Source organism: Chlorocebus sabaeus, chromosome 7, assembly GCF_047675955.1.
Source record: "Chlorocebus sabaeus isolate Y175 chromosome 7, mChlSab1.0.hap1, whole genome shotgun sequence".
Taxonomy (NCBI): Eukaryota; Metazoa; Chordata; class Mammalia; order Primates; family Cercopithecidae; genus Chlorocebus; species Chlorocebus sabaeus.
In genome coordinates, this window is record NC_132910.1 from 123,936,608 (window position 1) to 123,954,225 (window position 17,618).

The window sequence follows — 17,618 nt, forward strand, 5'->3', positions numbered from 1 at the left end:
GGGGAGGACAGATTTAGAAGTAGTGTAGTGGTGAATGATGATCTGGTGATTATTCAGCCATGTTCGGGTCTCCCCGTTCTTTGACATTTCGTCCCAGACTAGTGACACTTAGGGGTGGCATTTATTTATGAAACAAACCAAGGAAGCTTCATGCAGAAATCCAGATGTCCCACTGCTTGGAGGACAAAGACCTCTATCCCTGGCAAAACAACTTTGAAGTTTATTTGGTTGGGCTGCTTTCATAAATTCTAAGAGGCATGCAACTCTGATGCCCCTCATTTTCTGGAATGCTTAACCAAGTCAAGTTTATTGTTGACTGTAGACACAACTTGGGACAGTTCATAAAAGGGGAATAAGCAGACAGCTAAGCTTTCAGAACCAGAACATCTTTCTCATGGGCCAAATGAAGCCCCAGCTACAACAGGGGATGAGATTTAAATGTCTGTGATAAAACAAAAATAGCACCAAACTAACACCAGGCATGACTGACATTGCAGGAAACTCCCCTTGGAGTTGGACTCACAATCACGAAGAATTGATGAAAAGCCAAATTGACTCAAAAAAGTCTATTGTGAAAGAGACGAAAAAAGCTGACAGGTGGATATTTATCCACTCTAAAAATTAACTATATATACCATACAAACTACCCAATAAGGGTGAATTTAGCATACGCTTAGTGAGTACCCAGCATGTGCCAGGCACTTTCTTTTCTCCAGTTTTGACAGCATCTACTTGAGCCATCAGGGGGCCAGTGGCCAGGTCTGTTTCTCCAGCTCATTTGTCTCCTCTGAGTCTCAAACCTTCTAGAATTATCCTCTTTGATGTACTTTAGATCTTCCACTCAACAGAAGTCAAAACTGACCTTTAACTTTTCTTCAAAAGTGATTCCTTCCACTGTGTTCTCTATTTGCCTGTGAATGAATCTTAGGGGGCATGTACAGTTGTTCCCTGTCCGTCCCCCTTACCAAGCCCTGGTGATTCTGCCTCACATGTAGCTCTTCAATCCCTCCCTTTCTATACTTAGTACAGCTCCTCAAATCTCTCCCATGAATAGTAAATAGCCTCCTACTTGGCTCTTTGCTATCAGGTTCAACCCCCTTCAGCCCACCCTCCACTCACCACCGGAGTCATTCACCTGAAAATTAAATCTGATGTCACTTACCTGCTTAAAACTTTTTTATGGTTGTCATCTCAAGGGTAAAATTCAAAGTTCTTCTAAAAAGAATCATAATATTAATAATAGCTGACATTTATTAAGTGCTTACAGTATACCAGGCATAAATCTAAATCCTTTATATAGATTAACTTCTTAATTTTCACAACACACTATGAGGTAAGGACTATATCCTCATCTAATTTTTTTTTTTTTTTTTTTTTTTTTTTTGAGACGGATTTTCACTCTTGTTGCCCAGGCTGGAGTACAATGGTAGGGTCTCAGCTCGCTGCAACCTCTGCCTCCCGGATTCAAACAATTCTCATGCCTCAGCCTTCCAAGTAGCTGGGATTATAGGCACGCACCACCACACCTGGCTAATTTTTGCATTTTTAGTAGAGACAGGGTTTCACCATGTTGGCCAGGCTGGTCTCGAACTCCACCCGCCTTGGCCTCTGCCCGCCTCAGCCTCCCAAAGTGCTGGGATGACAGGGGTAAGCCACCATGCCTGGCCTATATCCTCATCTTAAAATGAAGAAACTGAAGCAAGTTTTCTCTCAGTGAATACTGCATTCCAGTTTTTGTAAACTACTTGCTATACTGCAATACACCATGATTTATCATACTGCATTTGCTTTTCTCTTTGCCCTGGATACCATTCCCACCTAATTAACCACTCCTTCGAGACGGGGCAACACAGTGCAACTCTGGCCCTGTCCATCCCAGAAAACTAATTGCTCCTTCTTTTTTTTTTTTTTTTTTTTTTTGAGACGGAGTCTCGCTCTGTCACCCAGGCTGGAGTGCAGTGGCCAGATCTCAGCTCACTGCAAGCTCCGCCTCCCGGGTTCACGCCATTCTCCTGCCTCAGCCTCCCAAGTAGCTGGGACTACAGGCGCCCGCCACCTCGCCCGGCTAGTTTTTTGTATTTTTTAGTAGAGACGGGGTTTCACCGTGTTAGCCAGGATGGTCTCGATCTCCTGACCTCGTGATCCACCCGTCTCGGCCTCCCAAAGTGCTGGGATTACAGGCTTGAGCCACCGCGCCCGGCCGCTCCTTCTTTTTGTTGCCATAATTTTACACGTGTATACATAACTCTTCAGGTTTGTTCGTGTCTAGAGTACATGTACTGTGTCTAATTTCATATGGATTTGCAAAGATTCAGAATGTTTAGTGGTATATTAGTCTGTTCTCACACTGCTATAAAGATATACCTGAGACTGGGTAATTTATAAAGAAAAGAGGTTTAATTGACACACAGTTCTGCAGGCTGTACAGAAAGCTTGGCAGCTTCTGCTTCTGAGAAAGCTCAGGAAGCTTCCAATTATAGTGGAAGGCAAAGGGGGAACGAGGAATCTCACATGGTGGGAGCAGGAGCAAGAGAGAGAAGCAGGAAGGTGCTACACTTTTCATCAACCAGTTGTCACGAGAACTCACAATCACAAGGACAGTATGGGCGTGGGGGTGGAGGGTGGGCTGGTGCTAAATCACTCATGAAGGATCCACCCCCATGAACAAGTCACCATCCACCAGGCCCCATCTCCAACATTGGGGATTATAATTGGTCATGAAATTTGGTAGGGACACACATCCAAACCATGTCAAGTGGCAATATTGTATGTTCTTTTATCATGCTGCTTCTAACAGCCTTTTTTAAACCATGGACTTTTGCAACAACAATGCATTTAGGGGCATGTTCACCCTTCGATAGTTATCTTGTTGCCTAGAAAACATTTAATCTGAACACTAGGTATTTCTTTTTTGAATGTAATACATGGGTCAGCCACTATGGCTGACAGGCCTAATCCAACCCGTTTTAGTAAATCAAGTTGTATCAGAAGATAGCCACACTATTTGTTTGTGTATTGTCTATGGTTCTCACTACAATAGCAGAGTCAAATAGTTGCCACAGAGACTGTATAGCCCAAAAAGCCCAAGATACTTACTATCTGGTCCTTTACAGAGAATATTTGCTGATGCATGATGTAGAAGATCAAGGGATTGAGTATTGTTTTAGTTCATTTAGTGTTGCCACAACAGAACACCCGAAGCTGGGTAATTTATCAAGAAAAGAGGTTTATTTGTTCACGATTCCGGTGGTTGGAAAATTCAGGCTTGGGCAGCTGCATCTGGTAAGGGTCTCATGCTGCTTCAACTCATGATGGGAAGCAGAAGGGGAATGCACATGTGCAAAGAGATCATCACATGGCGAGAGAGGAAGCAAGAGAGAGGCCAAGGAAGCCAGACTCTTTAACAAACTACTCTTGTGGGAACGAATACACTTCTGTGAGAGCAAGAACTCACCCCCTCACCTCCATAGGAGGCCATTAATGTATTAACAACCCAAACTCCTCCCAGTAGGCCCTGCCTCCTAGCATTGCCACATTGGGCATCAAATTCCGACATGGATTTTGGCAAAGACAAACCACATGCAAATCACTGCAAGTGTGTACCAATTCGGTCACATATATTCATGCAAGCATTCATTCATCCATTAAAGCCTTAAAGCTAGGTATTTATCAGTTATCACAATGTCAACATATTTTATTGCTCTATAGCTGCTTTTTCTTAAAGTGAACCAACTGGGGTCAGATGCAGTGGCTCACGCCTGCATTATCAGCACTTTGGGAGACCGAGGCAGGCAGATCGCTTGAGATCAAGAGTTCAAGACTAGTCTGGCCAACATGGTGAAACCCCATCCCTACTAAAAGTACAGAAATTAGCCAGGTGTGGTGGCGGGCACCTGTAATACCAGCTGCTCAGGAGGCTGAGGCAGGAGAATCGCTTGAACCCGGGAGGCAGAGGTTGCAGTGAGCCGAGATTGCGCCACTGCACTTCATCCTTGGTGACAGAGTGAGACTCCATCTCAAAAAAATGTATTTTTTAAATTTAAAAAATTAACCAACTGGGGAAAATACCCAATCCATTTGGGGTTATAGTGAAATAGTTCTATTATAGTTATAACAGGATCAATAAAATCACCTGCAAAAATGTGTTTTATTAAACAGAGCTTTTGTTTCTCATGATGGTTTCTGAAATGAGAATTTTTTGCCCTACATTTACCAACAGAATGATTCTAATAGAGATTGTAGGCCAGGCACAGTGGCTCATACTTGTAATTCCAACATTTTGGGAGGCTGAAGTGGGAGGATCTCTTGAGGCCAGGAGTTTGAGACTAGCCCAGGCAACAGAATGAGACTCCATCTAAACAAAAAAATAACAAAAATTAGCCAGGTATGGTGGCATGTACCTGTAGTCCTAGCTACTTGGGAAGCTGAGATGAGAGGATCACTTGAACCCAGGAAGGTGAAGCTGCAACGAGCCAAGATTGCACCACTGCACCCTAGGCTGAATGACAGAGCAAGACCCCATCACAAAAAAAAAAAAAAAAAGAAAAAGATTATTATAGGGAAAGAAGTATCAGTGTCCAGCCAGGCTCTCATAAACTCTGTGATTCAATTTCTTCTTCCGTTAGCAGATTAGAATACATTATCTCAGCATATATGATCTTCCAGCTCAGGGATATCAGGTTTTGTACAACACTTTTTACTTAAATATACATGACATTTTAATCCTTGGCAGATGACATATTAGAGTCATTAACTTGCATTTGTTGTTTAATTAAATGCCAGGTCCTATTGAAATGAATTTGCTATATGTAAGCCATATTTCATGTGTCTAATATAGGCTGTTTATGATATGACATGTGTATTTTTATAAATATATATATATTTTTTTCTTTTTTTACAGAATTATGTTAGAGTTGTGGAGGTTTGGTGGGATGAATATAAAGACTACTTCTATGCTAGTCGTCCTGAATCACAGGCATTACCATATGGGGATATATCGGAGCTGAAAAAATTTCGAGAAGATCACAACTGCAAAAGTTTTAAGTGGTTCATGGAAGAAATAGCTTATGATATCACCTCACACTACCCTTTGCCACCCAAAAATGTTGACTGGGGAGAAGTAAGTAGTCACATCTCAAAGTGTATGTGTTTGTAGACTGAGTTTGGGAGAAGGCAGAGAGAGGTGGAAATATGTGAGTAAGAGAGAAGTATTCTTGGGGAAAAGTTGGGGTAAAAACTGATAGCATTTACCACCTTTCCACTAAACAGCTACAGCTGCTAGACCCGCTAGCCACCATACTGTCTCCTGGCAGCCTTTGCACATTGGCCCCCTAGCCTGCAACACGTCGACTCTTCACTCCAGCTCCTGGTGCCTCCATGCCCCTTACTCCAACTCCCTTCCTTAACTAATTTCAGTTTATCCTACTGCTCTCAACTTAGAGATCACCAATACTGAAAAGCCCTTCTTACTATTCCCCACTTCATCAAAAAGATGCAGTTCTATGCTCTTTCCAGGGGTTCTCACAACACCCAAAATCAACCATCTCCCAACCAGTCCGAGTACTTCAGGACCTTGATCACCACTGTGTCCAGGTGGACTGACGCAGGGAACCATATACAATAGACACTCCAACAATGCTTTTCAAATGAATTAAAAATAATTAAAATCAGACAAAAGCATTTTGGCAATCAGACATTGTCATTTCTTTGTTTATTCAAACTTGTCTTCAGACTCACTTCTGATTGCACCCCTCAGCCCCACTGTATTCCTCACAGGTACACTAAACCTTCCATGAACGTTCAAGTCTACATCCTCTGCTTAATTATGTTCAGCAAATATTGTTTGAGGGCCTACTATGTGCCAGTCACTCTTGTAGATAGAAAACAAGAGAAGCAAAGTCCTTGTTCTCAGGGAACTGGCATGCTACCTGGGGAGAGAGACCAAAAAAGTCTGAGAAAACAAAAATGATAATGACAGATGGTGATAAATGATAATGACACGTAATACTGTCAAGAAGACTTAAGGACAGGATAAGGAAAGCCTCTCAGAGGAGGTGACATTCGTTCTCAGATCCGAATGATAAAGAGTCAGCCAATCAGAGAGTGGAGATGAAGAGAAGCAGACCAACTGCGGAAGCATAGTTCATCTGGAGGCGGATCCCTTATGGGTTGGTGTATGAAGGGATAAGGGCCAGAATGACATCGAGGTGGTGGTGGTTGGTTTTTTTTTTTTCTTTTTTTGAGTAGCTGATTAGGTGACTGCTGAGATTGGAAGACACTAGGGGAGTGAATGGAGGGGGCAAGGCTTCTGGTGGTGTTCTGGGCATGTGAAGTACCTGCTAGGCATCCAGGTGGAGCCATTAAGGCCTACTGATCATAGATTGTAGGTTGCACAATGCCAAAGTCCAGAAAAGAGGCCACTCTGGAGATGTGCATTTGGGGCCGTCAGCAGGTAGGTCATTTCATGGGACTGAATGAGGTCACTGAGGGAGAAAATACAGATAAACAAGAGAAGACTAGACCCGTCCCTCAGAAAGTTCAGGAATAGAAGGAAAAACCAACAGAGGACACTCATGTTGCTCTCTCTGTACTTCTTGCTTTAATATACTTTTTCCCTATACCCTTAATTTACCTGTCCTATTACAGCAGATGATGTTTAACTCCCAACTAGACCATAAACCCTTCAACACACAAATCTCTCTGAGGGCCCAGACAAGTTTATCCAACTGCATGCTTAACTGGCACTTGATTGTCTGACAGGCATGTCACACTTGACATAGCCAAAATTGAACTTCCCATCTCCTCCCCGCAACTCATCTTTGCTGATTTCAAAACTTTGGAGTCTTCCATGAATCCTGTGTTGTTTGTCTCACACTTCATATCTAGTTCCAGAATCTGATCTCTTCTTGCCTGGTGTAAGCCACCATCATCTCTCACTGAGACTAACTTGTTGGCTCTCCTACAGCCTATTTCAAATACAGCAGTCAGAGTGACTGTTTTGAAACGAAGGCAAGTCATGTCCCTCCTCTGCTACAAACCCTGCACCTTCACCTCAAAGTGAAGACAGAGTCCTTTCTGGTGGTCTCCAAGATCCACAACATCTGTCCCCGTTCCTCTCTCGCCTGACCTGCTACTGCTCTCCCCACTCCTCTCCAGCCCCACGTCCTTACTGGTCCTCAGACTCCCTCCAGGCATGTGCCTGCCTGTGCTGTTCCCTCTGCCTGGAATGCTTCCCTGCAGATACCTGCATGCATGGCCAGCTGTCACATCTCCTTCAAGTCTGCTGACCTACCACTTCTCAGTGAAGTCCCTCTTGTTACTTCCCAACGCCCTAGTGCCCACCCTAACTTCCTCTTCTTGTCCTTTTTTTCACCACACTTACCACCTTTCGCCACAACAGACAAATTGTCTACTATGTTTTTTAACTTATATTCTGTCTTTTTTCCCTTACATTCCCAGAGTGAATGGAGGCAGGGGCCCACATTCACTGCGGCATGCCCATTACTGAGGTAGGGGGTCTTCATTTTGTTCACTAGTGTTTCAGAGCCTACAACATGCCTGGCACACATCAGGTACTCAATATTTGGTGATTGAATAAATACATGAATGAATGAATGGAATTTTCTGTCCTCCTCTTACTATCTCACTCCCAAGTATATCTTCAGTTTAACCTCTTCCCATTCTAACATCTGCACTTTATACTTCATTTCTCAGCAGTTCCTTAACATTCCAGGGTAAACCCCTACCTGTTTTAAAGGTGTCTCTTGGGGCAGTCTTTGGAGCTCCTCCAGGCAGGGTGAGCAGCTCTTCCTCTGCACATTCATGCCTCTGTCCTAACTGGCCACTACCCCTCTGTCTGTCTATAGGCGGTGAGGACCATGACTTGCTCCTCTTCGTATCCTCAAAACCTCTTATCATCATAGGTGCACAGTCAGTATTTGCTGACTGAATGCAAGAATAAAACATTTATCCAAATACTGTAGTGATTTATAATTCAGAGAAATACATGGTTTTTCCAAGAATAGTTATTTTCATACAAAATGTACATTCCAAAGATGGAAACCTGTGTTTGTTTTTCATCTATGTTGATAGAGAAAAGCCTCACTGCCCGACCCTGTGCCATGCATGACCTGTGCACCCTAGGCCCCTAGAGGCAGCTACCAAAAGTGCTGCACAGCTTCCAAATCCAGTCTCTTCTCGATATCTAGGGCCAGTGTCTGTCACCACTGTGGTTAGGTAGCTTTCCTCTCTTTGCTTCTCATTCACATAAATTACTGTGATTCTGAGATTGTATTTAATGGTAACTGTTTTTTTTCTCTATGGTATTTTATGGAAATTTATAGTCCTTTGCTCTTAGAGAAAGAACCCATTCCAGTGTTGACTTCAAGACCATAAATGATTTCAAAACTCTGTAAAGATTGACAATACAGTAATAACCTGTCACTATGCATACCCAGATTTTCCCTGTAAACGGTAGTATTTACCATGAAATGTTAAATTCTGATGCCAGAGTTCGTTAAAAACTAAACTGTTGCCTGCTTTTTGCATCTTTGTTCATTTTCTTAGATCAGAGGCTTTGAAACTGCTTACTGCATTGATAGCATGGGAAAAACAAATGGAGGCTTTGTTGAACTAGGACCCTGCCACAGGATGGGAGGGAATCAGGTAAACCCACCTTACTTTTGTGTTTAAATTGTTCCGCATTGAGGGCCATCAGGTTTATTGATCACAGAATGATCTTTGTACTTTGGTTTTCAATTTGGTAATTTTGTTTGTTTTGATAAAGTAAAACATTCTGTAAAAAAATTGACAGTGTTAAAACATTCACTTAGATGATGGGAATAATGGCAGTATTGGTTTTCACGTAAGCAGTCAGGATCTAGAATTAATGTCTAATATAAGAGATTAAAATATATTCCTGTGGGAGTATATGTCACTACCATAACTATGTAAGCCTAGCTCCCTAACAATTTTTTGCAAATATTGTTGACTAATCCTCATCTTTTTGCCAATAGAGTGTTACTGCCAGTAATGTGTATTTCACTCATATATTCTCTTACTTATATGGGTATGTTTTTGCCTTTTCATTTTCTCACATTGTTGGTACTTAATAAATTTAGTTAGTGTTAGTGACCCATTTGGTATCTTAGAGACTACAGAACTTAATGATTTCAGTGTTAATAAGGCTCTTCATCAACATCAAAATAAATATAATTTGTCTGTGGACTTACAGTTCTAAACAGAAAAATTATGGAAAAATAAGTTAGTCATTCAATTTAATGATAGGTGTTGTTTCTTTCTTTTCAAATGTACATCAGCAGGGAAGATGCCTCTGTTACTTATTTCTATCTTTTCCTTTTACAGCTTTTCAGAATCAATGAAGCAAATCAACTCATGCAGTATGACCAGTGTTTGACCAAGGGGGCTGATGGATCAAAAGTTATGATTACACATTGTAATCTAAATGAATTTAAGGAATGGCAGTACTTCAAGGTATTTTGCATTTTAACTTCTGAAATATTATATGCTATTTCATTTTCAATATCATCTAGCTTGTGGAATTTCAATAAATAAATCTTAAAACCTGCATTCAAATTCACTTGCATTTTCCTCTCATTTAGTCACTTGCATAGGTTTTCCTGAACACTGGATGACTCATTGTTCTATAATGAGGCATCACTTTTGTTCTCTCGTACAATATTGTCATGTAATGAGGCCACGATGATGTCTATGACGAGCACTGCTAATTTTAGTAATACAAGAAAGTCAGTGTTCTATGAGGCAGTCATCACCATTGCTCACATCAAAATCTTATTTTTGAAATTTAAATGAATCATTCATTAAAGTAAAATATGTTTATACTATTAAAAGATTTGGTTAATATTTGATATTGTCCAGCAGGTGGAGATAGAGACAAACAAAGAAAACTTAAAATCTAGGCTTTCATTTTTATCATTGTTGTGTGCTAAATACAGTGGGATAAATGTAGCTAGTTGCTTGCTTTAGTTATTCACGTGACACTGCTGGGGCAGCTTTGTGTTTCAGCTGTGAGTATTTAAAGCTCTGTGGCAAGTTGAGGATTACAACATATTAATAGATTGATGTATAGTTTTCAAATTCTAGATTTGGCTAACATAAATCAATTTATTATGAAACAAGTGGGGAAAGCTGCCTCACACTAAAAAGTCTGTCAACCCTCCATTTTATTTACTCACCCAGTATTTGTTATCATATCCCATCTGTCATGCAAGCAAGCACTTGTTTGCTATGTAATAATGATATGACTTAGCTTAACATTCCCTGCTATTGTCATTTACAGGAAGTGATAAGCATGTATCACCTGATGATTTTGTTTCTTACAACAAGTTAGGAAGGAGAAGAATAGCATAAACCTTGAAGACTGGAGCATTTATTTTCACAAAGAAAAATGAAATATAATAGCAATAAATAGTAGGGGTCAATGAGAACAATATTAGCAAAATAGTAAAAGAAGGCTAACACACCAGAAACTACATCAAGAAGGAATTGACCAAAAAATGACACCTAACATGTTTTAGGTATTTTAAAGGACACAGCACTGAATATACATTTGTGTGTTAGATATTACTAAATATTCACTTGGGGACCAATGATGTGTTAGACTGTAGGGGAGTTCAAAAATGTAGCTAAAGCACACTATTATATAATGGCAGAGAAGAAAGAAATGCAAAAATAGAGATAAGCAAAATGCCACAGGACAGAAAAGAGTGATTCATGGGAGGAATTACTGCTGAGGAGTTTCATAGAGGAAGTGTCATTGCACAAGTCCTGAAGTGTAAAAAGGCTTTCCATGGAAAGTAAATAAGAAAGACTGGATGAGCAAAGACGTGGCATGAAAACATGTAGAAAATGCAAAGAATTGCATTTCATTTGGTATCCCTAAATTGTGCTTGGAGGAAAGAGTACCGAACTTCATATTTTAAGTTTTGGAGAGGGACTGACCTTCTCCGAGAAAGGTAGTGATGGGAAACAATGGCTACTTTTAGGAAAATAATCTGGAAATGTAAGGTATGGACTGATGAAGCAACAAGATCAGCTTGAGCAGCAGTTCTCAAACTTTGTCTTCTGGATTCCCTTTACACTCTTAAAAATTATTGAACTCCCTCACCCCCAAATTGCTTTTGTTTATGTAGGTTATCACTAACAATATTTCCAGAATTGGAAATTGTCTGAGAAATTTGTAAAATTTTTATATATTAATTCATCTAAAAGTAACAATAATATACCTACTAAACACTAATTTGAATGACATTTTTAGTGAAAAATAACTGTTTACCCACAACAAATAGTGAGAAGAATGAAATTCTGTATTTTTGCAAATCCCTTTAATGTATGGTTTAATAGAAGACGACAGCTGGATTCGGATTCTCATACTCCTGCTTCATTCGGTCTGATCCGACATGTTGCTTTCATTCAATATATGAGGAAAACCCAGCCCCACACAAGCATACAGTTCGTAAAGAGAGGGAGTAATTTAATAGCCTTTCATATAATTGTGGCTATTTTTTTATTGCACACCCCAACTTAATAAGTAGTAGTTTCTTAAAACTTATTTGCAATGTAGACTGGTATCCTTGAGCATTGTACCTCATTATACGGAAGTATTTGATCCGTACTTCCCACTTCATCTCATAGAATTTTTTTTTAAGTATATCAGGGGTCAAGATTGAATAAAATTAATGTTTTCATCAGTGACATCCTTAAGTGAAACCGGCATTTACTTTTTAACTGTGTGTGGCAATGAACAATACAACTACAGGTACTAGCATAGTTTGATTCATGCTAAGGCACCATCAGTTTTACTCACCATTGCTTTCGCACCATCAGTATAAATGTTGCTAAAGTGAAAAGGCAATGGAGTCTTTGTATTATTATGAAAATAGTTTTGGCCTTACAGACCCAATCCTGGATAGTCTGAGGACCAGACTTTGAGAAGCTCTGAGCTATATTGAAGAAACCTACAACATATGGTGAGGGCCAAACCAGGGCATCTGCAGTGGCGATGGGAAGGAATATAAACCAGAGACATTGCACATATCCATCCTTAGTGACTGGTGTAATGTGAATGAATGAGGGAAAGTGCAGTATTTCCTAAGGACTAGAAAGCTGGGATTGTCATTAGCCAGGATAGAAACAAGAGACATAGATTTGGAGGGGCAGATAATGAATTTAGGTTTGTACACATTGAATGTGAGATACCAGCAGTATATTGTGACTTAACAATGAAAGATCTTAGGACTTGCAAAACTGACAATCAAGAGAAATCCAAAGTCTGAGGTGTGGTTGATAAGCTTGTCCATTTGCTTAAACTGTTTCCTTATGAAAGCCAAGTGATGATTTCTGATGTCAGTGCTATCAAGAGTCCAAATTTGAAACTTTTTTCTTACTGTGTTTTCCAGAACCTGCACAAATTTACTCATATTCCTTCAGGAAAGTGCTTAGATCGCTCAGAGGTCCTGCATCAAGTATTCATCTCCAATTGTGACTCCAGTAAAACGACTCAAAAATGGGAAATGAATAACATCCATAGTGTTTAGAGAGAAGAAAAGAAACCAATAACCTACCTACTGACAAGTAAATTTATACAGGACTGAAAACCGCCTGAAACCTGCTGCAACTATTGTTATTAACTCTGTACAGCTCCAAACCTGGAACCTCCTGATCAGTTTGAAGGACATTGATAAACTGTGATTTTACAATAACATTATCATCTGCAGTTACTGTTTACAAGACTGCTTTTACCTTAAACTTTGTAGATGTTTACATCTTTTTGTTTTGTTTTAAGATGATGTTGGTAATTTGTGCCTTTAGCTCTGTTTTATTAGACAGAGTTAAAGCATGTTGTCTTCTTTGGGATTACACTCAGGGGTCTGAAAGGCAGTTTGATTTTTACTTTTAACACACTTGAAAAAAGGTTGGAGTAGCCAGACTTTCATATATAACTTGGTGATTATCAACCTGTTGTGTCTTTATTTAATTTTACATCTTTTTGAAGCACTGCCACAGGTTATTAGCCAAGGTGGCCTTCCTTCACAGTCATGCTGCTTTTTTGAAAGGTGAATTTCAACACATTTAGTGCCTCTTTCATTTCTCAGTATATATTTCAAGAGCTTGTGATGAAATTTATAGAATGGTAATGATGGACTTGTCACCTGTATGGGGAATACTTTTACTACTCAGAAATGAATTTATGTGCTGCCATTTGCTGTAAAGTTGAATGTTGTATAGCTTGAAAAAGAAATGACAATATGGAACATCCCAAGGCTATCCCATAGGGTTGGAAGTTGTGTAGTATTCACTCCCTTACCTACTGGCATTCCCAGTGCCCTCTGTCCATACCTACTTCTAGGATTGCAAAGGAGTCTTCCAACTAGCGAAAAATTGTCCACTGACATTTGGGATTTACTTTTCTCTAATACCTGTCACTATAGAAAACTATTATCAGTTGTTATTGTTATCCCTTGAAAGGGAGGGTGACAACAACAACAAAACACCACTATAAACACGTCAAAGGTTCTTTCTGACTGAGGTAAGACTTTCCAAGCCCTTGTTAGATTAGGCCTTATAAAACTTGTGTGCATTATAACCTAAGCTGTGCAACCTGTGAAGCCAAGAGTGAATTGATGTTTCATTTATATTTTCATCCAAATGACATTATCTGCATGTTTTTAAAATTTAAAAACAAAGGACTATTTAAAAATACAGTTTATTAACAAATGTGAACTACTTTCTGTTAGATTAGGTGTTCCCTAGTGTTTCTTAATTTCTTTTTAGGAATTGTATTTTTATTAATGTTTTTCCAGTGAACAGAAGATTTATTTGGATTTAAATATTTACTAAGACAGTCCCTTTTACGAAAACCAAATATTGCAAATGGTCAATTCGATTTTAATTTCTCAAAAGATACTCTGTTGTTACCCAAAAGATTAAAATGCCTACATTGAGTGCTTTAAAAAAAAAAAACTGCGATGATGTGAGCAGAATGGCAAGTAAGTTAAGCATTTTTGATCCTGTAATCATAGTATCATTACAATGAAAGGAATTCACAAACTACTGCCAGAGGAAGTTTGTTTTTTAATTTAAGAGGGAAATATAACCTATGAATTTGTTTCTTCCAAGCTTAGCTCTTAAATTTGGAGAGTCAAAGTTAAACATCCTCAACAGTTTTATTTATAATTTTGAATTGTCAATTTGTATTTTGCTACTGATCTGTGATCAGCCATTTTAACTTTCATCTCTAGGGATGTTTAACATTTATAATTGCAAAATAAATCAACTATAAAAAAAAACTTTAATAGAGAATTGGTACTTTAATTACTTGTGTGTTTGCAAATAGGCTCCATTTTCCATGTTGAGTAGATTATTACCTTATTAACTATGCATAGGCCTAAGAAAGGTGGCAATGAACTGTGCATGTAAATTTTAAATGGGTACTTTGTGCAATTCGTTAAAAGAAGATACTCTATGAATACGATTCTATATATTGAAATCAGAAAACTTACCAAACAAAAACATCAGAAGCTGCTGCCATAATGACTATTTTCTACTGTAGGCTGCTTTGGAAATAATTCCCATTTCCTTGCTTTGTAAGTTGATAATATCACTATGCATTTCTACACATTTTATAAATTTGATTTATGCAGATTTTGATACACTGTATGTTTCTGTAGAAATTGTATAAATATTCAAAATTTTATTAGGGTAAATTTGAGAAACATATATATCTTAATTCTGGGTTGCTTGTTTTTTAGGTGACAAAAAATAAAATATTGTATTTTAATTCATGGGTTTTTTTTGGTGCTTGTAATCATTTCAAATCTAAACACTGCACATTTGAAAGAATTACTTGATTTTACTATTTACAAGACACACTTAATACCTAAAGTATTATAGACCACAGTTATTAGTTGAGTAAGTGCTTCAGTGTTGCTTAGCATTCTGTTACACATGCTTAGAATACTCAGAGCTTATGTATCTGTCAGAAGGAAACAAAGGTTTACTTTTACCTGTTAGCCTATGTATACCAATTTTTTAAGTTTATACTTTTTTAGTTACAAAAATTACCCCAGCAACATATATCCTTCTTGGCAGTATATGCTACTATAGAATTGCCTGTTAGAAGCAAAAATGCCTTTAAATCAAATTTGTTTACAACCTGACAGATAAGGTTAAGTGGAGAAAAATGAAGAGAAGGGAAGCCCATCACAATGAAATTAGAAATAGTCCACAGGACCTTGTGGTACAAAACACATTTCAAGAGAAGATATGGTTGCTAACAGATTCAAGTAAGTGGCTGTGTTGATTTGGGAAACTTTCTCTCAACTGACCTGTCTATTGTCATATCTCTCAATTCTTAGCTGCTGTAGAGGTAGACTAAGAAATTTTAAAAAGTGACATAGCACCAGACTAGAATAAATGGGAGTTCCTTTATTTCTTAAGTTTCTCATAGGGATCTTGGAATATATTTCATTTCTGGACATAAAGTAATTGGGAAAAAAATCCATATATAATTCAATGGAAAACATGACAAGTACTTCACCAGAGAGTCAGATATCTAACAGGTCAATAGTTTAGGTATGTGAAAATTATTCCATGTGAAAGCACTTTTTAAAACGTGTTGAGCATTATGAAACTGTGTTTTCAATCCTTAGATAGAACTAAGTGCATCTTGAAGAATATCTTAAGATATTGTATCCTTTAAATTACCTTTAAATGAAATTTATCTTGGGCTTTTGGTTTGAGCAAATAAAACAGCTGTATTAAGAATTACCCAAAACAAAACTAAAACTTTGAGTAGAAAGTACGGATGAATAGACTTCCACTTCCAGCTATAATTGGAAGTAGACTTATCTTGCTACCCTAAACAACAGTTAATACTGGCCAAAATATATGAAGCAACTGTTTTCAGGAATTGAATACTAGTCAAAGCAGACTGGTATCTAAAAGAAAGGAAATACACAAGGTGAACCCCAGGTTCACCACGTCTGTCTCCTTGGGAGGACATTCCCAAACATGGTGCAAGGAATGCAGCTCAGAATGGTGATACTGCTGAACTGAGGAGGCAGAGTGGAGGTTTCCGGCTGCTGAAACAGCTAGAATCTACAATCCAGGTTATTGGAGGGGAAGTACCCTTGAGTGTCAGGAGAGCTCTACAGGAATTTTCATATCACTGCCATTTGCAATAGCAAAAACCCTGGCAGCAACCTAAATGCCCATCAACAGGAGAAAGGATGAATTATGATATAATCACAATGGAGTATTACAGAGATGAATATGAATAAACTGTTATAAACAAGTTTTAGGTGTACAGGATTGAATGAAAAAGGCACTTCCCAAAACACTTTATTCATCACTGTTTATCAATATCAAAAGTGACTAAAAGTAAACATACAGTATGTTATACATTTATACATGATAGGTTAAATAACTTGTCCAAGTTCACAAATTTAGTACTGAGGTCAAGGACATAATCAAGTCCAGTACTCAATATCCCTCTAACTCTGTGGGATGAGTATTTATTTGGTGCCAGGAAAAACTCTCCTAAAGAATGTATGTTTTCCACATAACTTAATTTTTCTCTCTACCTAGACTATCAAGAACCTCAGGGCTGGGAACAGCGGCTCACACCTGTAATCGCAGCACTTTGGGAGGCCAAGGGAGAGGATTGCTTGAGCCCAGGAGTTTAAGACCTGCCTGGGCAACCTAGCCATGTGTGGTGGCACACATCTGTGGTCCCAGCTGCTTGAAGGACTGAGGCAGAAGGATCACTTGAGTCCGGAAGCTGAAGGCTGCAGTCAGCTAGAAATGAATCTAATACTCCATCATGGTATCTGTATTAACCCATGTATATTGGCATGTATACTTTTAGCTAATATTTATCGAGCATTTGCTATTTCTTGCCACCAGGATAAGTGTCTTAAACGTATTACCTCATTTAATCCTCAAAAACGTTCAAATTCTACAGATGAGAAAACCAAAAGGTTACATGAGTTGTCTGATGTTACAAAACCAGTAAGAAAAACAGAGCCCTATTCAAGCTCGTGATTCACTACCTTGCTTTTAATTTCTTTCATAACCTTGTTTTTTTCTCTTTGTATATTTTGTTCTTGTTTTTCTTTGTATAAGCCATTAATCTTTCTTTTGGAAAAAACGTGGAGAATCAAAGAATTACACAAATATGAATGGATTATGGTATTTTACTATCTCTTACCTGCCTGAGGACAATGTCCAAGTTAATCGTCCCGCCTTTCTAATGAAAGACTAGATGATATAAAGGCCATTTCCAGTTCCAAAATTTAGTGCTACATAAGCTGAAAAGTTATTTTTCTTTCCTTTTAATGCGACAGTCTGTTGCACTCCTGAGTCACTATTCTGTAGATGTGGCAACACCCAGGATGAGGATCACTAGAAGTCTGCACTGTTAACTCTTGAAGAATAAAGGCCCAGGAGCACAATGAAGTTCCATTGAAACATTTTTATTTACCTTTGCTGCAGGGTACGTTGAGTTTCCAATCAGGGCAAGGAGGGTTTCTGACCTATAAAAACAATGGTTAGCTGTAAAGTATATATAAACTTTTATT

The 17,618-nt window shown here is 38.7% G+C and overlaps 1 protein-coding gene across 2 annotated transcripts in view; it reads left to right on the top strand.

Annotated features, from left to right (window-relative positions):
* Window positions 1-14,822, top strand: part of GALNT7 (polypeptide N-acetylgalactosaminyltransferase 7) — a 152,385-nt gene extending 137,563 nt beyond the window's left edge. For both annotated transcript variants that reach the window (XM_008000270.3, XM_008000269.3), the window contains exons 9-12: window positions 4,901-5,119; window positions 8,566-8,664; window positions 9,364-9,492; window positions 12,438-14,822. In XM_008000270.3, coding sequence (XP_007998461.1) covers window positions 4,901-5,119; window positions 8,566-8,664; window positions 9,364-9,492; window positions 12,438-12,575 — 585 coding nt within the window. In that variant the 3' untranslated portion in view covers window positions 12,576-14,822. The remainder of the gene's footprint in view (window positions 1-4,900; window positions 5,120-8,565; window positions 8,665-9,363; window positions 9,493-12,437) is intronic.
* Window positions 14,823-17,618: the final 2,796 nt, after the last annotated feature.